The 20,218-nt window shown below is 61.2% G+C and overlaps 1 protein-coding gene across 1 annotated transcript; it reads left to right on the forward strand.

Annotated features, from left to right (window-relative positions):
• The first annotated feature begins 2,580 nt into the window (after positions 1-2,580).
• Positions 2,581-19,099, forward strand: ZNF787 (zinc finger protein 787). The gene is made up of 3 exons (XM_054588185.1): positions 2,581-2,692; positions 12,628-12,716; positions 18,033-19,099. Exons 2-3 carry the CDS (start codon positions 12,638-12,640, stop codon positions 19,097-19,099), a joined length of 1,146 nt encoding a protein of 381 aa, XP_054444160.1. The 5' UTR covers positions 2,581-2,692; positions 12,628-12,637.
• The last annotated feature ends 1,119 nt before the right edge of the window (positions 19,100-20,218 follow it).

Genomic DNA, 20,218 nt, shown 5'->3' on the forward strand with positions numbered 1-20,218 from the left:
GAGGCCGCCATTGCTCCCGAGTCATACCCCAGAGAGATGGATACTGTTTTCTCAATTCCAGAGGGAAAAGTCTCAGGGAAGTCCACAGAGGACCATAGATAGAGCAGCTTCTCTCTCCATACTTGTATTCCATTCTTTCTCTCTCCCCTCGTGGTCTTACCCAGTCTTGTGGCTTTTGATCCCGTCCAGGTGCTGATGAACTTCCAAAGGTGAGCCTTGCCATTGTTTTTACTGCCTAGTGCAGGGGAAACTTCTAGAACACATACACCCATGTCTTAGTCTGTTGTGGCTGATATAACAAAATACCACCGACTGGGGGGATTATAGACAACAGAGATTTAATGTTCACGGTTTCAGTGGCTGGAAGTCTGAGATCAAGGTGCCCACACGGTCACGTTTCTGGCTCATAGCTAGTGAGAAACAAGCACGAGGCCACGCTCAGATGGTTAGTGCAGCCCCTGGGTGGGAGCCGCATTCCAGGAGTTATTAATTCCACCCCTTGGAAGGGAAGGGCAGGTTTTGTTGATGAATTAGCCATCTCTCCGGCAACCCCATCCTGTGTCTGGGAAACATCCCTACATCGGTTCGGCTGTCTGAAGAGAGAGTCTGAATGACTCATGATTTTTTCTAAAATAATTGTTTTCATTTATTGATTTTTAGAGAGAGAGAGAGAGAGAAAGAAACATCAGTTTGTTGTTCCACTCATTCATGCATTCATTGGTTGCTTCTTGCATGTGCCCTGACCGGGGATGGAACACACAACCTTGGTGTATCAGGACAACATTATAACCAACCGAGCTACCCATCCGGGGCTGGATGGCCCATCATTTAAATCAGAAAGTCATTTCTCATGTGACACCTCAGCTGGCACAGAAGCCACCCAGGGCCTTTCTTGTTCCTTGCAGCTTGTCCATTCATTCTCTTTCATCTGATGATTCCAGATTTTACCTATAGACTCTCAATTTGACCAGCCTGGAGGGGGCACAGGAAGGAGGGGGTTGAAGCTGTCCCCTCCCACTACCAGGACACTGCAGGCATCATCGCCTGTCGATGATGTGACTCAGGGGAGCACAGATGTGTGGTGTTTTGTGCACACGGGTTGTGCAGTGCAAACTTCAGATCCATGCTAGTAATGTGTTGACTGTTTACTATCTGTTTTAAAGAGAGGAGGAAAAAACATCAATGTGTGGCTTTCGGAAGGTGAGACAGACATACTTTGCTATATTCCCATGCATTGTTAATACAGTCCTGTTTCTTTTTTCTCTCCTGGAAGATGTTGTTAACTCGACAATGCGCATCTTAGGATTGATGCTGGCTGAGAATTTAGGGTATACAGTGGCCATGGAGTAGAAATAATACTCCTAATGAGCAATATTAATCAATACCATTTTCAGTGAGCCTTTACTATGAACTGGAATGGAAATAAACACATTTACACAGATTATTTCGCTAAATTGAGGCTTTGAAAGGTGTTACTCGGGTGAATTGTACATCCCCTCCCCAACTCCCAAGCTTGGTGAATTTTATGACAATAAAATGGTTATAAATAATAATAGATCAAATCATCAGGCATTTAGGTGAGAGCTGTCCAAGTACAAAACACGGACAGGAGTACAGGGACCAGCCTACAAGGGCACTCCAGCGCAAACAATTAAAAAATGTATTTTTATAGGAAAATGCTAACAAGATTGCATTCAGCCGCCGCTCACTAAGCACCCGCACCCGGCTAGCAGGTGCATCCTAGTAGCTGTGAACAATATGCTATTATTCCAGGGGGCAGTATGATTAGCCACGGTTACATGGGAGAATTGGCAGTCGGACTCCTCGGTTCAAGCGCGGTCTCTGCATTACCGGCTGTGACATTCTGCAAGTGCCTTGACCTGTCTCTCCTTAGCTGCAAAGTGGGAACAGATTAGAAGTTACTAATAGGAATTTAGGCGCGCAAAGCCCTTGGACGCTCACAGTTATTACTCCAGAACGGAGAAACTGAGGCTGAGAGGTACACGTGGATGCGGGAGGAGCCTAAGGCCCGCACGCTCCGTCCACTATCGAAGGGACTAGGGTCTCAGAGGCAGTTCCCTCCAGCACGCCGGCGCCGGCCATTGCGAGGAGCGTTGGCAGGGAAGGGGTTATGATGATAGAGAGGAGGACTGGAGGACTCGGGGCGGCACGAGCGGCCCCGGCCACTCTCCGCGAACCTCCCGCCCGCGGCCAGCGCGGGGAGCAGACTGCGCAGGCGCGGGGGCCCGACTCCGGACGGGGGGGGGCACGTCTCTAGACACCGGAAGTCTCCGCCTAACGGGCCGAGCCCGCGCCTCCGGTCCTGGGAGGGGGCGGGGCCGCAGCCCTTCGGCGCACGGCGCCATAGAGCGCGTCCGGAGGACCCGCATCCTAGACGCGCCCGGAAGTGGTTTCCTGAACGCCGGCTCAGCACCATCGAGCCGGGGGGGGCGGTGGCTGGGGGGGCGCGTCGCGGGCTCACCATCCTAGAGCGGCCTGGACGGGGTGACGGCCGGAGGGGGTTGGGGGAGGGGGAAAGCGGCGCGGGCGGAAGCGGCCGGGAAGGTCACTTCCGGCCTGGGTGCCCGTCCCCCTGACCCCAGGGTCTGAGTCGCCGCTGCCGCCGCTGCCACCATCCGCGAGGGAGGAGAGAGGAGAAGGAGTGCGGTGCGGCGGCCCCGGGACCGAGGAGGTGAGGGGAGGGCGCAGGAGCGGAGGGCGTGCGCCCAGGGCCGGGGGGCGCGCCTCGGGAGCCAGGCTGCGGGCGGGGGGCGGGCGGGGAGGCGGGCGGCGAGCGCGACTGGGCGGTAAGTGCGCGTGCGCGCCGCTGGGGGTGGGGGGGCGTGAAGGCGCGCGGCCGGGCAAGTGGGGCGGGGCGGGCGGAGGCGCGCCGGGGGGCGCCGCGGGCTAGCGCGTGCGCGGCGGGGAATGCGGGTGCGCGGTCGCGCCGTGCAGATATCGCGCCCGGGAGGAGCGCGCGTGCGCAGCGTCAGCTACTCTGCCTTGGGGCTCAGGTCCGGGTGGGGTCGCCGCGTCCCCCTGGCCTTCCTGGCTGGAGGTGGCCGGAAGTAGTGGTGACTCTGGGGGAAGTTGAAGGTCTGGTGGAGGGTGGGGGTCACGCGGACCGAGCAGGCCTGACCGGAAGCTTGCCCCCTCCTCCTTCCCCTTTTCAAAGCACTCAGACCCGTTGCTGCCCCGGGCGGGCCGCGTGCGGCCTTTGATTCCGGCGGTAATTAAGGGTGTTTCGGCCGGCGGAGGCCCATTCATTCGCCCGGCAAGGGCGGGGGTAGGAAGCGCGTGCTCCCGGGGGAAGCGGCTAGGCCAAGGTCAGATTCCCATGTGGCCCTGGTGCAGGGCGAAGACGGTGGTCGGGTTCGAGGCCTCCTGGGGCTTGTATCCCCCTTTACTGTATCCCCCACTCCCGGCTACAAGGGAGTACACTCCAGTCCGTAGAGTTGAGTGCCCCTCAGATCCGCAAGCTCAGGATGGCGCGATCAGCCAGAAAAATGACCTAGACACTTGAGAGCCGGCAGCGAGTGTGGACGCAGGCCCTTCCAGTACAGGACAGGGCCTGGAGCAGAGACGCAGACCTGGCCAGAGGCCTCATGGAGAGGTCCAGGGGCTGGGGAATCCTAGGGAGGGCGCACAGCCCAGCCCAGCCCAGCGGGGCGGTCCGACTTCTAGAAAGGGAGTGACTTGGCTAGGGTTTTCCTGTGTTTCCTGGTGTCAGGCCCCAGGACTCAGCTGGGAGACAGAGCAGGCCTGGCAGGGGAAGCACAGGTGCTGTTGATCCTGGCTTATCTTCTCCCTGAGTCTGTAAGCCGCTTTGCTAAATGCAGCTGGACTTCACCGGCTGCCTCTGCTGGGGTCCCTTTGGTCCCCTTGTTCCCCTCGGCCTCAGCCCCAGGGAGCATTCAGATCAGATTCCTCCTGGTGTTATCTCATGTCTTTGTCCTTTCCTCCTGGAAGCCTTCCAGAGCTAACCCCACCCCCAACCCGGGCGCTGCAGGAAGGGTTTATCATGGTGCTGGGCCTATGCTCTGGGGTCAGGCAGAATCCCAGCTCCACCAGTCAGGCCTTTGTGACCTAAGACAGGTCATAACAGGGTAAAACAGGTATAATAATAGTGTTGGTCGCGTTAAGCTTTTTTTTAGAGCCAGAGAGGTGGTTGTAGAGTGTGTGCAAAGGGCTCTGGAGCCAAGTGTTTTTAGGCTGCCCTTGCCTCCCTCTCTTCCAGCCCCCTGACCTTGGACCTGTCACTTCCTCTTTCCCAGGCTGTTTCCTGTTCGTCCCCTAAGGTGGAGAGCACAGCCCACTCTTCCCTGGATGAGTCTTGCGCATTAGGCTGCTGCACATTCTCGTCCTGTGCTGGGCACACGGGCAGGGCTCCTGCTCTGGGTGGGAGAGGAGGTTAGTCAGCACACATTTTCGAGGTTCCCACGGGCCAGAGCCAGAGCTGGGCGATGCTGCGTGGCCATTCTGTCCCGGAGCAGCTGAGACCCTGAGTGGAAACACAAGCACAGAAGCACCAGGCAGAGGGATTGGCGGTTATGCACAATGGCCCCCCCCTCCCGCCCCTGGAGCTGTAGGAGTGGGGAAGGGGTTCAGGGCGCCGATGTCAGGGGCGATGGGGGCCCTTGTGCAGGAAAGATTTCACGCGAGTCCCGGTGATGTGAGAGTATGTTTATTAAAGCTGGGGACGGTGGATCGAAGGAAGAGCTTAAGATGGGAGCAGCAGGAGTGAGCCCGGGCAGTGCTGCCTTGGCCCTCTGGACACCTCAGGGAGAGGCAGAAGAGGTGAGCCAGCTGGGCTGTGTGGACTCAGGAAACAAGTTACTGAGGCAAAAGAGGAGCCCTTGGAGAAAGAGAGCGAAAGTCCCGGCCTTAGGAAAGAAGAGGGGGTGAAGTCACAGGTGTGCCCCTAAAGAGGGGGAGCTGTGAGCGTGCATAGGGTCTTTGGCCTCAAGGGTTTTTTTCTGTTTTCTAAAGGCAGGAATTTTAGGGGAGGTCTCAGGGGATGATCTCTACAGAATATTGATTAGGGATCCACGCGGGTGCTGTCAGGGTTCTGGGCTCCACTGATTGGTTGGCACAGGGTAGCGTTCACTGGTCATTGGACGGTCCTGATGCAGCCGTGGCGTGGCCTCATCTGGATTTGCTGCTGTTGTGGTCCTGGAGCTGAAACACAGCTGAGGCCTCGATGTTCTCGCTAGTTTGACCAAAACTCCGTCTCGGGGGTCAGCAGATGCCAGGCTTCGTTGCTAAGGTTATTTAATGCTGCCCAGAACCTTGTCGGCCTGAGGGCTTGTTCTTGTGCTTCCTGCTGAAGGGAGTGGTCTTGCAGGGGAGAAGGAGGCGGGGGTCAGGGTGCTGGGTGAGGCCAGTTGGAATCAGCTCTCGGTCTCAATTTCCCCATTCCGCTTGCCAAGGAATTTTCCCAGCTTCTTACTCTCCTGCCTCACCGTGGTCGGGGAAGACTGGGAGAAGTGGATCGTTCTGAGACTAAGGACAGAGGAGTTGGCCGAGGGAACCCTGGACTCCAGGAGGACAGTGGTGAGCTGTGGGCGGGCAGTGGCGAAGGTCTGGCCACGGCTTCCAGCAGCTGTTTGGCTGCCCAGGGTCGCTGGTTGTCACACAGCCCCCTCACCGCGCTTGTCCCTCCTTGGCACTGCCTGGGGTTCCCTGCCAGAGAGGCAGGCTGCAGGTGTGACCACGCTCACTTGCTGAGCGCTTGGCAGGTGCCTGACCTGTGCTGGGTACTCACTGACCTGTGCTGGGTACTTAAGCCCTCAGAGGCCCTGGATGGAGGGGGTCCCCCCACTTTAGGGGCCGGGGGCGGAGCCCAGGCCTCACGCAGCACGGGAGCACGGGCTGCCTGTGCTTCCAGAGCGGGGCCCTTTCCCGTGACGCCGCCACTTCTGTTGACCTATTTCTTTTGGCGGAGGTTGGGGTCTGAGGAGACATGCTGCTGTTCTGAGGCCTCTTAGGTGTCAGTCCTCGCGTTGGGTGGGGCTGCTGCCTGGCGCAGGGGACTCAGACCCCGCCCCCCATTTCAGGTGTGGCTCTCAAGGCGCTGGCCACGGGCAGGCGAGGGGAGTGCCCCACTGCCAGTGTCAGCGGCCCTGTCTCCCTTGGCTTTCCCGCTTCTGTCTGTGCCAGGCCTTTGGGCTCACAGAACACTGGCTTCTCTCTGGTGGGACTGGGTAGTCCCGTGTGGCCTTGTAAGAGGTGATGCTGGAGACCCAGAGAGGCGTCAGGTGTGGTCCCAGCCTTGCAGCTCAGGCCGGCCAGAGAGGAGCGGGTTCCTGGGGCTGCTGTGTGCGGGGTCCGTGCTGAGAGCTGGTCCCTGCTCCTTGGCGCGGAGCCCAGAGCTCACAGTCCGCTGGGGTGGCGGTGGGGTGGCGGCGTCTCCCCAGGGACGCAGGACTCATCGTGACAGTGGGAGGCACAGGGAACGAGTGCCAGTGTCCCTCTGGGACGGGGACAGAGACCACCTTGCCGTCTGGCCAGGCGGCAGCCCCCGGCCCCACGGCGCTGGCTGAGTGGCACGGGCGCTGGGCTCGTCTGCGCCCAGGCGGCGGTGCTAGGCCTTCACTGAGCGCCTGGCTCAGTGGGCCCCTCACAGGACCCTCCAGGGTGGGGGTGGGGGCGGAGTCCCGCGCGGGCGGCCTGCCCCGGAGCCTGTCTCTCCAGGTGGTTGTGGGATCAGGATTTTGTGTCTGGGGTCTGCGGTGTAGCCTGTGCTTGATGACTGTCTTCTGCCGTTTGAGAGTGAGGACAGCTAAGCAGAGGGAAGCTCAAGGCTGGGAAGGCTTCCTGGGGGAGGTGCTGTTTTTGCTGGGCCCTGGCAGCCAACCTGGAAGGAAGTACCCTTGAGAAAGGCTGGTGAGGGAGTGCGCACCCACTCAGGGTGGAGGCTGGCCCGGTGGCCCGGTTGAGGGCGATGGCCGTAGGGTGGCCCGTAGGCATGTTCCAGATCTTTCTTTTTCTTTTTTTTTTTTTTTGACCTGAAGAGTGTTTTTATTTGTTAAACAATTTCCAGTTACTCACCAGCACTTAAGCGCCTGGACACACGGGGTGGCGGCGGGTGGCTGGGGCTGTGCTCCTGCCACTGCCGTGTGGGCCTGCCGCCCCCGCCGCCGGCCGAGGTTCTAGGAGTTGTAGAGAGTCTGTCTCATGGGGACAGTGGGAAGTGGCGACGGGGCCACACGTGGCCACCCTGAGCTCGCTCATTTTCCGGCCTGGGCCCCGGGGGAGGCTGCGGGACTACAGGTGGGGGTGACCTGTGGCGAGGGCTTGAGCCCCGGGGGACCTGTGAGGCCAGGAGGTCCAGACGCGGCGGCGAGTGGAATGAGGCAGCGAAACAGGCTCGGAGAGGCACCTGGTCGGGAGAGTGAGGGGGCGACAGCGAGAGAAGGGACCAGGTGCAACTCTGTCAGCATCGCGGGAAACCCCAGGGAGGCGCAGGCCCTGTCACGGGGCCGGGTCGTGTCCCGGCTCAGTCCAGAGGGGGTGGGAAACCCACCAAGGCCAGTCACCGGCGTCCTGGCCGCAGGGAGGCCAGGTTTCAGGCCCGGAGGGAGGGCTGAGGCCGCTCACAGAAAAGGGAAGTGGGGACAGACCGGCGCTGAGGGGCTCCCCGCCCCTCGGGGGCCTCTCTGGGGGCGGGGCCAGAGGCCTGGCGGGGGTGAGGGTCGGCGGCTGCCCAGCGCGGGCAGCAGACCGGACCCCGAGGGAGGGGAGTGCGGACGGCTGCTGCGGGTGCTGGTGGACACCAGAGGAGGAGGCCCTGTGATGTGATAGGGGCCGGGCATGGCCCCCGGGGAGGGGACACTCGAGCTCACCCAGGAAAGGTGAGCCGGGCCCAGCAGGTGGAGGCCTGGGCGGGCTCTCTAGAGAGACGGGAGGTGGGCTGGGAGTGGGGGGCCTGAGGGGGCAGCGCCTTCGCAGGCTGGCTGAAAGGGAGATCAGATCTTGGAGCTGGTGCAGTGGGCCGTGCAGCGGGGTGGTTTACGCTGGGGTGGGGGAGGGGTGATGTGACCTGAGCTGCTTTTAAGAAAACAGCACTGTTGAGGTGTGATGCCCATGTGGGACCGCCCGTCTCTAGTACACCAGTGGTGTTTGATGTGTTTGCAGGGGTGTGGCTGGCAGCACAGTGCCTTTAGGATGTTCTTGTGATCCCAAAAAGAGACTCTACCCCCGGCCCCGGGACCCTCTGAGCGATCATCTGGCTGTGGATCTGCCTGTTTTGGACGTTTCATGTACATGGAAACACACTTGTCCACAGGGTAGCCGTTGCGAGGTGGCTGGTGACGCAGCACTGCCCTGGGCTCTGTGACTCGCACCTCAGCGAGCGTGCGTGCTGGGTTGTGTTGTCATTTCTCTGGGGCGTGTGGCCAGAAGCGGACGGCGGGGTTCCGTGGTTCCAGTGTCTCCATGTCCTCGCCCACATCTGCTGCTTTCGGCTCTTTCTGTGTCCATCCCCTGAGGGGGGTGGGAGGGTGTCTCCAATGACAAGTGACATCGAGCGCCTTGTCAAGTGCCTGTCAGCCCCTTGCATGTTTTCTTTGGAGACATGGCTATTATGATCCTTTGCCTTTTTTTAATGGGTTATCTGAACTGAGCAACTTACAAAGATGAGTCTGTCTGATGGGCGGGGAGGGGACGAGCAGGGGGGCTCGCGGACACAGACTTTGCAGGGTGGGGGTCAAGGCTCCGATGTAGCCAATGTAGCCCTTGGATTTGCTGAGCAGAGGACCAGAGGGGCAGTGGTTAGGGGTGCCGGGCGGTCGGGGGAGGAGGGAGAGAGGGGCAGGAGCAGGGAGCGGAGAGGGGGCAGAGGGCAGACAGTGTTTCCTGCCAGGGGAGAAGCCCGGTGAGCGAGCGGCTGCCGGGGGAGGCGGCGGCGGCGGGCTGGCAGCAGAAGAAAGAGCCGGGTAATTGGCGGGCAGGCTTCCAGAGGAGGTGGGTTGGAGCTAATAACAACAATAACAATAATTTGTCTACAGCTTAGTAGCCGCCGGGCACTGACAGCTCCACGTGCTAATTGGATCGCTCAAGGGCTTGGCACGGGTGGGCAGGGAGTGGGGACGTGGGGGACGTGTCTTGGAGCTGCCTGCTGAGAACTGGGGGAGCGAGGTGGGGAGGTCGAGGCAGGGTGGCAGCCCCCTCTCGGCCTCAGAAGTTGTCCACTGTCGCGGGCAGGCCCACCGCGGCACTGCTGGGGCCTTGTCCAGGGAGCCGTGGCCCTGCCAGCTGGGTGGGGCTGCGCAGGCCATGGGCCTGGGGGGGTGACGGGGAGGGACAGTTCCCCAACTCTGAGCCCCTGGGGGCAGGACCAGAGGCCTCAGCGGCTGAGTGAGTGAGTGAGTGGACGAATGAGCAAGCGAGTGAGTGGGGAAAGACCTGGGCTAGTGCAGGCCCTTCTTGCCGGGCCCCAGGACCCTTGCAGCACACGCCCCCTTGGTCCTCACGCACCTGGCTCTGCGGGCACTTGCTGTTCCCACATGCTGAGGCCCAGAGCAGCCCAGCGCGGGTGCAGGATCACTGAAATGCGCAGGTAGAGCCCATTCTTCGCTGGAGGGCAGGGTCTGGCAGCTGGGCTCTGTGCCCAGCCCCCGTTTTGCCCTCCACGTTGCATCTGTTGCATCTGTCTGCAGGGCAGGCAGGTTCATCCTCTGCCCTCTTAGGCACTTACGGTTTCCGGCTGGGGTGGACTCTGATAACATAACATTAGAATACAATTCTAATAAGAATTGTGTTTCCATGACAGGAAGATCCGCAAAGTGCCCAGTACTTTGTAGAGTACAGGAGACCCTTGAACGACCTGTTTGCAGGTTCCTCCCTGGCCTTGACTCCCTTTGCCTGGAGACAAGACTTTCTTCCTCTTGTGCAGACAGGGCACTCACAGGGGGATGGGGGGCTTTATCTCCTGTTGTGGGAAAAAGGGGGTAAGCACCCTTCTTGTACCTGCTGTTGCCTTGAAGTCAAGGTAAACAGGCAAAGTGGACTGTTCTGGGCGGACTTCTCAAGACCAGCCCTCCCCTTCATTCTGCTCCACTGTCTTCCCAGTTTTCCCCACCATGGACTGTGCGCGTGTGTGCGCGTTTCTGTGTTGGTTTCCTCTCCGCTGTGTCCCGACAGTGAGGCTTCTGGCGGTCATTAAGCGCCTGCTGATAGGTAGCGTACGCTTTCTGCACTCTGCAGCCAGCAGCCTGGCCCACGACTGCTCCAGAGCCTCCGGGTTCGCCAGGACAGACGAGGACACCCTTGCTGCAGGAGTCCGGGCCCTTCTTTATTGCTGCACACACAGCCGTGTGACGGGGGCACAGGGAAGCCATTGGCAGGCAAGTTTGGACAGAGAAGGCAGAGGAGCAGCCTCTCTGGTCCCACCTCCACCCCCAGAGTGCTTGGCGCCTTTACAGCAGCTTTGTTTACAGTGTACACAAAGGGCCCACTTTTTTTTTTTTTTAATCCTCACCAGAGGATATGTTTTGTTTTGTTTTTTAAAAGATTTTATTTATTTTTCAGAGAGGGGAAGGGAGGGAAAAAGAGGGAGAGAAACATTGATGTGTGAGAGAAACATCAGTCGTTTGCCTCTTGCACGCCTCCAACCAGTGACCTGGCCCGCAACCCAGGCATGTGCCCTGACTGGGAATCAAACTGGAAACCTTTCGGTTCACAGGCTGGCCAGTCCACTGAGCCACACCAGCCAGGGTGAGGATGTGTTTTTATTGATTTTCGAGAGAGAGGAAGGGGGAAAGAAAGAAAAACATTGATGTGAGAGAGGAACATCAATCAGTTTGCCTCCCATATGTACCCCGACTGAGAATCAAACCCGTGACCTTTCAGTGTACAGGATGATGCTTTGATTAACTGAGCCACCTGGCCAGGGCCTGAAGTCTGTTCACTTTTTAATTGAGCTGTAACTCACACGCTGTAAAATCCACCCCTTTATAAATGTGTGCCGTTCAGGATTGCTCGCACGCACACCGTGGTGGGCAGCCGTCCCTGCTGTCTCATCCGAGGTGCTCCATCACTGCAGAAGCACCCCGTGTTCCCAGCCCAGCTGGCCACGGGTCTCATCCTGCACACTTCTCTGTGGCTGCTCCCTTTGCCCAGCCTTGGGTCGTGTCTGATTTCCCGCTGCCGTTAGGAACAGCACTGCGGGAACATTAGTGAGCAGGTCTGTGTGGACAGCCGCTTTATTTCTCGGGCACACCTGGAGTGGCGTTGCAGAGTCACCTGGTAACTGCGTCCCCTCTGAGGACCTGCCAGACCAACGTCCCCAGCAGCTGCCTGGTCCCAGAGCCGTGCAGGAGGCCCCCGGGCGGTGCCTGTGTTTACCGGCTGTACCCTGAGTGCTGTGTGAGTGTCTTCATCCTGCTGACCCCCGGCACCCCCTGCCTGTGCCTTGTGATGCATAGTTCTCATGGCCGTAGTCTTCTTCCCTTACCACAAAAGCATTATCCATTATTGTAAAAAAGTTACAATTGCTCTTCCCATTATCAAAGGGACAGCCACTGACTGTGGTTTTGGAGGCCATGACACCCTCGGGCCGTGTCTACCCGTGCACCCACGGGTTCCTTCCAGTTTTCCCCTGCTCTGAATCTGCAGTGATGGGCTCTGTAAATACGTGTGCAGGAAGCGTTTCTGAGGTTTGCGTTTTCCCCTCAAGAGCTGGAGGAGCAGGGTCACTGGTCAGGGGCTGCCTCGTGATCGGTCCATGTCGCCTGTACTGTGTGGGGTTTCACCTGTCCCTGGCCCACCGTGTGGCAGGTGCTGGGTGCTCAGCAGTCTCGGGGTTACAGGGTCACAGGGAGGGGTGGCGGGAAGTGGGGGCTTCTCTGAGGGAGCGAAACCCCGCCCCCCTGAAGGTGTCTGCAGGCAAGTGCATCTCCTTCCCATCCTGACCTCACCTGTGTCCTGGGCATCGCTGTTCCAGAGGCGGGCGGGCCCTGATTGATCTCGCTGTCCGGCCATGGCTGCTCCCGTCAGGGTGTCTGTCCTTGCTGCGCCTCTGAGCCCGTTTCTGCATCTGTAAAACAAGTGTGATGGTGCCCACCTCAGAGGGACCCGCATTTCAAATGAGTCCCCAGCCCCCACCTGGCCTGTGAGGCCCCGCGGGAGAGTCTGCGCACCGCCCGCGCCTGCCTGGGTCTGCCTTGGCCTTTGCACCCACTGTCCCTCTCCCTCCCCGCGTGCTCCTCCTCCAGGCTGCCCCTCTCTGCCTCCTCCTCGGAGGTCCTGCCATACCTCCCTGACCCTTCTCCTGCTGCTTATGGCCCCGTGGGTCTTGGTACCTGAGAATGTGGGGAAGGGCCGAGGCAGGCCGCCTGCCCACAGCGCTCTGCACGGGAAAGGGAGCTGCCGCAGGGGTGGGCTGGTGGTTCTGGGTGTATGCAGCCTGCTTGCTGCACCCCCCAACCCCCCAGGTTGTGCGTGACCTCCTCAGGCTGGTTCCCTGTCTGGTGGGGACAAGCCCAGGCTGTTTCTCCACCATCCTTTCTGTCTGCGGGACGGGCTGGGGACTCTGCAGCGGGTGCTGATTGAACTGAGATGCTCTGCCCTCCTGGGCCCTCTGCCCGGCGTTACATAAACTGTTCCTTTCTCGTTCCCTTCTAACAGGGACCCACACATGGAGCTGCGGGAAGAGGCCTGGTCTCCGGGGCCGCTGGATTCCGAGGACCAGCAGATGGCCAGTCACGAGAACCCAGGTGAGGTGGCCTCCGCAGGTGTCAGCGGGCCCGCTCCCGCCCCCCGGACCCGTGTCTCTGGGATCACCCATCCTTCCTGCAGAGGCCCCTCCTGAGCTGAGGAGTCTCCAAGTTCCCTTCCGGTTGCCGGCCCCGGGGGCGCCTTCTCACCGGCCCTTGTGTAGGGGTCGCCCCTGCTCTCCCTATTCTCCCAGGCAGCACACTTGCGGTGGACCGGGGCGTTGCTGCTGGTGGCCGGGAGGTCACGGGTAGAGAAGGATCGGACTGCAGGGAAAGCTGGGTACCTGGGGTTTTACGTGAAATCGTTCACTTTAAATTCGGCAGCGGGTTTACTTAATAAAGTGTTTGGGTTGAATAAAACATCCTTCAGCGGAAGCCGGGTTCCCTGTTCCAGGGCTTTCACACGGGGCACCCGGGAAACAGTTCCTTCAGGCTGCTGCCCGTGACCCACCACGCCGGCGTCTCGCTGGCGCTGCTGAGGGCCGCTGTGGGAGCACTTCCGGTGCGCCCCGGAAGCGGAAGTAGCCACTGACTGCGGAAGTGAGTGGGTGCGACTGCGTGCCAATAAAACTACACGCCGCGCAGGCGCTGACTGTGCAGCCCCTGCGCCCGGACTGCCCGGGGGGCCTGGGGTCCAGTGAGGGGATGTGATGAAGCTTCCCGGCCCCTGAGTTTACACGTCTGAGATCCGCTGAGGAGAGTGAGGAGCCCGCGGCAGCCCCGGCCGCGTTGATGGGGGTGGGCCGTGGGGGCCTTCGCCTGTCCTTCCCCTTTTCGCCCCCGGCCAGCTCCCTCCTCTTCCCTGGCTCATGTCCTTGGCCTTTTTGTCTTTTAAAAATTAACTTGAAAATCTGGTTCACTGTGGAAATTTCAAACAAATTAGTGTAATGATTGTCCACTCTGCTCCACCAGCTTCAGCGATTAGCAACACTTGACCAGTCTTGTTTGACCACTGTGCCCCTAGTTCTGTGGGTTTGTTTTTCCTGGAGTATTTCAACGAAAGTCCCAGACATTACATCGTTTCACCTATAAATTCTCCAACAGAGATAAAGGCTCAAAAAAAAAAACAACCACTCCCAAAACCCACAACAAACACAAACTCCAAAGAAACAAAAAAACCTACAAAATGTTTATCTCACATAATAAAAAGTTACTGTCTAATATGATCTAACAGTCCGTGTTAAAATATTCAGAGTTGCCTCCAAAATGTATGTGTCCCTTGGAGTTAGCTAAGTTTTAACTTTACAAGTTACCAGTCATATTTTCTCCATATAACTTCCAAGGAGTGCAGGTGGGTTCTCACGTCCCCTGTGTGTGTCTCTCTGTCCCCAACCTGTTTAACCCACCGGGAGTCTCTTGGAGATCTCTCCGGGGGTCCCCCCACCTTGTAATGTCCCCTTATCTCCGCTGACCTTGGTCCTGCCTGTGATGTGACAGTGCCAGGCTGACACCCACTGGGGAGCGGGCTCGGCCTGGAGTAGCTGCCCGGTCCGTTTCCCTCTGGCCTGTCAGTGAGGGATGCGAGGCCCGGGGAAGGGCGGGCACATGGACGGCTGGAGGGTCTCCTTGGAGAGGTGAGTGAGTGTCCCCTGATGCAAGATCATCGTAGCAGGCTCCCATCCAAGCACAAGGAGGCGTCCAGCCCTGAGGCACCCTAGTGCCCCTGGCTGAGTAAAGTCAGGTCCTCTGCTGACTTCGAGGCACTGGGGCCCACAGAGGAGTCACTGAGGGAGAGGAGAGAAGGGCAGCCCCGGGGGAGGAGGCGGCGCGTGCACGCTGAGCCATAGTGGGTGTAGAGTGCCCACGGAGCCCTGGTGTCGGTCAGGGACCAGATGCAGCTGTGCTCCAAGGAGAAAGGGGTGGTACGCACACGGACTGAGAGCCATCCAGCAGGACGGCCTTGGGGTCTCCCTGTGTCCTGACCCTGCGCACACTAGACTCCTGTGCACGTGCACACCTATAGTCAAATACGTCTTGAAGGAGGCCAGTCGGCCCTGCCAGACCCCGGCCGCCGGATTGCCAGATCGCCAGCTGCACTGACTTGCCTGACATCCCTGTGTCCACCCTTGTCCATGGCTACCAGCATGAGCCTGTTGAAATGGAGGCCAGGTACTGGCTCATCTGGAGCGGTACCCACGCCCTCCGCTCACCTGGTCTGTGGCCAGTTGGCATGTCGTCCCCAGCATGGATGCATCCCAGCACAATCGTGGGGAGCCCTAACTGGTTTGGTGTTACAAACGGGATTCCAGCAAAGATCATCTCTTTGGAGAGGCCTGTCAGCACAGGCTTTGCTGAGGAAGGGGCTTCCTGCTGAAGGAGATGGGGAGGCTGATGGAGAGGCCGTGGCCAATGTGGAGCAAAGGCCCCACGGAGAGTTCGAGGAAGGACACAAGGCAGCTGCCCAGAGAACCCACCCAGTGGTGGCTTCAACCAAAAGGACATTGAATGGTCCTGGCATTGGGCTGGAGGTGGGTGGTTCCAAGGATGGTTAATTCTGCCACCGATGTCCAGGCCCTGGTGGCCTCTGTGCTGTCCAGAGATGGAGCCTCAGCTCCAGCTGTCACTCCCTCCTAGGAAACCACCAAGGGCAGGAGGACAGGACGGAAGGAAAGGGCGGGGTGAGAGAGGCAGGGCTTACTTCCTGGGCCCTCTGTCAGCCCCCAGCTCAGGTCTCACTGGCAATTACGGGACACGTGATGTAGGGAGGTGGCCTCAGAGTCACCTTGAGTGGCTTATTCTGGCTCAGCCCTGTGCTTGGGACTTTCTGGTGAGGAAGAAGGGACTGCCCCAGCTTTGTCTAGTGTTGCGTGGGCACAGGAGTGCGCTGGGAGCTGCCTGAAGGCATCGTGGCAAAGGATGCTGAGCCTGGTGGGGGGCTGTCCTTCTGTGAAGGTGGCCGGCTGCTTGGAGACGGGGGCAGCCTTTCCCAGGGCCATCGTGGACCAGAGGCTTCTTCCCCAAGGCCTGGGGTTTCGCAAACTGGGTGTTCCTTGGAGACTGTGGGCTGGGTGCTAGGGCTTCAGGTGTGCGTGAGAAGGCCAGGCTGCAGGATGAAATGTCTGAAGAAGAGATTCTGGTCCTCTCTGTCCTCCGAAGTTGGAACTTCCCCGTCCTGATGACAAGAAGGTGCCTTGAGAGAGATGGCAAAGGACACTGTCACGTAGGGCAGCCCTCAGCTGCCTCCGTTCTCCGTAGGGCGAGGTGGTTCCAGCTCCGCGGCGTGTTCCGACTGTTCTCTAAGCCCTGAGTCGTTCATGTGATTGCTTCCCGGGTCTGCACACAGCCCAGGCTTGTGTGTGTGGGGGATGGAAATACAGTTCCCCAGGACAGTCCTCTCTGCAGACAGCGCAAGGACATCTCCCATCGTCTGTCATTCACCTGCCGGTCAAGTTGGCCCCGCTGCTGGGCTGTCAGCCGTGGTGAGTGTGCTGCCCGGGCTGGCACGGTGCTTTTCCAGTCTGTGACTGAGATGGAAGAGAACTAAGAAGTCAATTTTGCTTTCAAATGAGATCGGCTTACACACAGAATTTGGGAACCTCGGAAACGTTAATCATTTTCGGCTGTATGTGAACGTTGGCAGGGAGAGTGTCCAGATTTCTGAGTGCTGCTGTTGGTAGTGGCCGCTGCTCTGTGGGGTCATCTCATGGGACTCTCACCCTTCCTGGTCGCTGCTCAGAGGAGCTGGGCGTGGGGGCGGCAGTCTGCTGCACTGTCTCACAGGCAAGTCCATGGTGGTGAGGAGGGCAGACCCGAGGCCCAGGGCCCGGCGGGCTTCCCACTGCTGCCTCTGGCCCCTGGTCCTGGTGGCCCCAGCCTGCGGTCCCTGGGGTGGGATGCCAGGGGCGTGGGGGCGGGCAGTGGTGGGGGAACAGAGCCTTACAGGCGCATCTCAGGGGCTTGGCCATAGGTATTCAGAAAGAGAAGTGATCCAAAAAATGAATAGAAATACAAAAGATCCTGAATTTGAGGAAGTGGCAACAAGGAAGATGGCAGCTGGTGTCCTGGGAGTCACCTGCAGGGGATGGAGCTCCGATGTCCCCGTGAGCTTGCCATCATGGGTCACTGTGCTTCAGACTCCTGAGAGGTCACTTCGGATGCTGGGTCTGAGCCCTGAATCCGAAAGCCCCACGTAAACCACAGCACCTCATGGCAAACCCATCTCCTCTGGGGGACCACGCTGATAGCATGCCTCAGGTGCAGAGGTGTCCCTGTGAGCCCACGAGTAGAGTTGGGTGGGAACAAACCAGCAGCCACATGCCTGTGTGGTGCTGCTGTCCTTGGCCCATCACAGCCGCCTCACGTGGTCACCCACGTGGTCCGCGGGACAGCGTTGGGGCGCTGTGTGCCTGCTGTGCGCGGTGCTGGGGCACCAGGGTGCGTCGGGGGCAGGCCCGTGCTGCCCGGGGCGTCAGAGGCCTCCGGAGGCCCGGGCTGAGGCGCCCGCCTTGGCCCTCTGACTGGCTCAGGCCCAGCCGGCGGGGGCTGCGGCCAGCGCAGCAGACCTGTCTCCGGCTGGACGCCGAGGCGGAGGCCGGGCCGCTCATCTTTCCCCGGAGACTGCTCGGGGCCAGGTCTGGTGTGAACGTGAGCGTGGCTTTGTTGGGCAGCCTGGCCGTGGGGGTGCCTTCGGTTTGCAGACAGCAAGACCAAGGCCCCACTGAGCAGACAGGACTCAGAGGAAAACCAGGGACCCGTGTGAGGATGTCTGTCATAGTGGCCGCGCTATTGGAGGGCTCGTGGGGAGCAGGGCTTCGCTGCTGGCCTGCGGTCCTGTCACCGGGCCGGTCCCCTCTCCTCCTCTCCCCACCCTGCAGCCAGGGGAGTGTCTTCGGGCCCACAGGCGACACCGTCGCTCCCTCCCGGCGGGTGTGCTCTCGGCCCCTGTGCTCAGGGCTGGCCCCTGCTGGGGCCGCCCTCTCATTGGGCTCCCCCATCACCTCCTGCCCCCAACCTGGCGTCCCGGCTCCGTCCCAGACGCTGTTCCAGGTGTGGAGGGGCGGCTGTGGAGAAGTGCGAGGGGGTGGGCTCCGGACGGGTGGTGGTCAGTGGAGGCGGGACCAAGGGCGCCCCGAGGAAGAGCGCAGGCGGCGGGCGGAGGCGGATGGGACACCTCCGGCTGTGCGGACAGGCGCGCCGCCGCTGCCACTGCCCGCGTTTGCGCACCGGGGTGACGGGGTAGCAGGCTGTGCGGACGGGCGGGCGGGGCGGCTGGGGTCAGGCCCGCTGCCCTGGCAGGCCCTGGGGCTCGCACACCTGGATGGGTCCCATATGAGCTGGTCTCTGACGCCTCTCCCCTCCCACCCTTTTGCCTCCTAGTGGACATCCTCATCATGGATGACGACGACGTCCCCACCTGGCCCCCCACCAAGCTGTCCCCGCCCCAGTCGGCGCCTCCTGCTGGTCCCCCACCCCGACCGCGGCCGCCCGCCCCCTACATTTGCAACGAGTGCGGCAAGAGCTTCAGCCACTGGTCCAAGCTGACGCGGCACCAGCGCACGCACACGGGCGAGCGGCCCAATGCCTGCACCGACTGCGGCAAGACCTTCTCGCAGAGCTCGCACCTGGTGCAGCACCGGCGCATCCACACCGGCGAGAAGCCCTACGCCTGCTCCGAGTGCGGCAAGCGCTTCAGTTGGAGCTCCAACCTCATGCAGCACCAGCGCATCCACACGGGCGAGAAGCCCTACGCCTGCCCCGAGTGCGGCCGCAGCTTCACGCAGAGCAAGAGCCTGGCCAAGCACCGGCGCTCGCACAGCGGCCTGAAGCCCTTCGTGTGCCCGCGCTGCGGCCGCGGCTTCAGCCAGCCCAAGAGCCTGGCGCGCCATCTGCGCCTGCACCCGGAGCTGTCAGGGCCTGGCGTGGCGGCCAAGGTGCTGGCGGCCAGCGTGCGCCGGGCCAAGGCGCCCGAGGAGGCGGCGGCGGCGGACGGCGAGATCGCCATCCCCGTGGGCGACGGGGACGGCATCATTGTGGTGGGCGCGCCAGGGGAGGGGGCCGCGGCGGGTACGGCCGTGGCGGGCGCGGGGGCCAAGGTGCCTGGGCCCCGCTCGCGGCGCGCGCCGGCCCCCAAGCCCTACGTGTGCATGGAGTGCGGGCAGGGCTTCGGGCAGGCGGCCGGGCTCCTGGCGCACCAGCGCGCTCAGCACGGGGATGGGATCGGGGCGGCGGGGGGCGAGGAGCCCGCGCACATCTGCGTGGAGTGCGGCGAGGGCTTCGTGCAGGGCGCGGCGCTGCGCAGACACAAGAAGGTCCACGCGGTGGGCGCGCCCTCCGTCTGCAGCCGCTGCGGACAGAGCTACTACCGGGCCGGCGGGGACGACGCCGACGAGGAGGAGGCGGCCGGCGGCCAGTGCAGCGAGTGCCGCGGCGGGGAGGCCCGGTAGGGACGGGGGGCCCGGGGGGGGGGCAGGGCCCCTCGGGCTCGGCGGGAGCGATGGCGCAGGACCCAGAGACCCCGGAAGAAGTGGACCGAGGGGGCCGTACCCGCAGTGGCCTCAGGGAGGGGCGCCGGGGTGCTCGCCTCGCCGCCGCGCCCGTTCCGCGTCCTGGCGCCGGACCTGGCCTGCCCCTTGTAGGTTCTCGGCAGAGCCCGAGAGAGAGGATGTGAACTAGAGACCAAGAGACGACAGACCCAGGCGCGAAAGACCGTTTCCTCACTTTCTCTTCCGCCACCGTCGGGGGCATGGCAAGGAACGGAGAGCAGTCGGCCCTTCTGTTTAGAGTGGGGCCCAGAGAGGGAAGGGAAAGAGGGGTCCTTTTCCCTTTTAGAATTTTCTTTTAATTGTACCCACCCGACCCCATCCACCGTTGTTTTTCCTCCTCTCCCATGGGTTCGTTCTTTTTCTTGCCCAAGCCCTCTCTCCCCGCCCCGGGCCTGGGGGCACAGGAGTGGCAAGCAGAGCCCGGTGGCGCCCAGGTGCCCTCCAAGAACGGGCGTCCCTATTCCAGGCCTGGGCGGAGGAGGAGGGGTGCGGGGGCCAATAAAGGGCACTATCCGATTGTCTCCGCTGCGCCTGGTTCTTGAGTCGGGCAGGAGACGGGCCGGCGGACGTGCCCCGGGGCCCTCCGAGGCGGCGGCTGTGCAGGGGCGCCGCCCCGGGGCCTGGATTGCGCAGAGAGGAGCGGCTGCCCGGCTGCCCAGCGGGTCCGTGCCCGCCTGGGGTGCGGACTGGGCTGTTGTCCTGGAAGAGTGGCCCGACCAGGTCACCTGCAGCGGGCTCTGGGCTGCAGAGGGACGGCCACCGCACCTCCCGGCCTGTGAGGAACTGTGGCTGCAGGCCGCTGCTGCTTTTCAAAAGGACCTCACAGTCTCAGTTAACACAGGTCCTGTCCACTCAAGGGACAGAGGGTGGCGGGTGGTTTTCCCCCAAAAGACAGTGAGGAGCACGCGCCCCCTTCTCGGCCTGCCCAAGGTCCCTCCCTCCACCCCCCCGCCGGGGGTCCTTGGCCTGGGAATGCACCTGTGCCCTCTCCTCACATCCCGCTGGGGGGTGGGTCACGCC

This window comes from Pteronotus mesoamericanus, unplaced genomic scaffold (assembly GCF_021234165.1).
Source record: "Pteronotus mesoamericanus isolate MK-2021 breed Mesoamerican mustached bat unplaced genomic scaffold, CSHL_Meso_final scaffold_128, whole genome shotgun sequence".
NCBI classification, from domain to species: domain Eukaryota; kingdom Metazoa; phylum Chordata; class Mammalia; order Chiroptera; family Mormoopidae; genus Pteronotus; species Pteronotus mesoamericanus.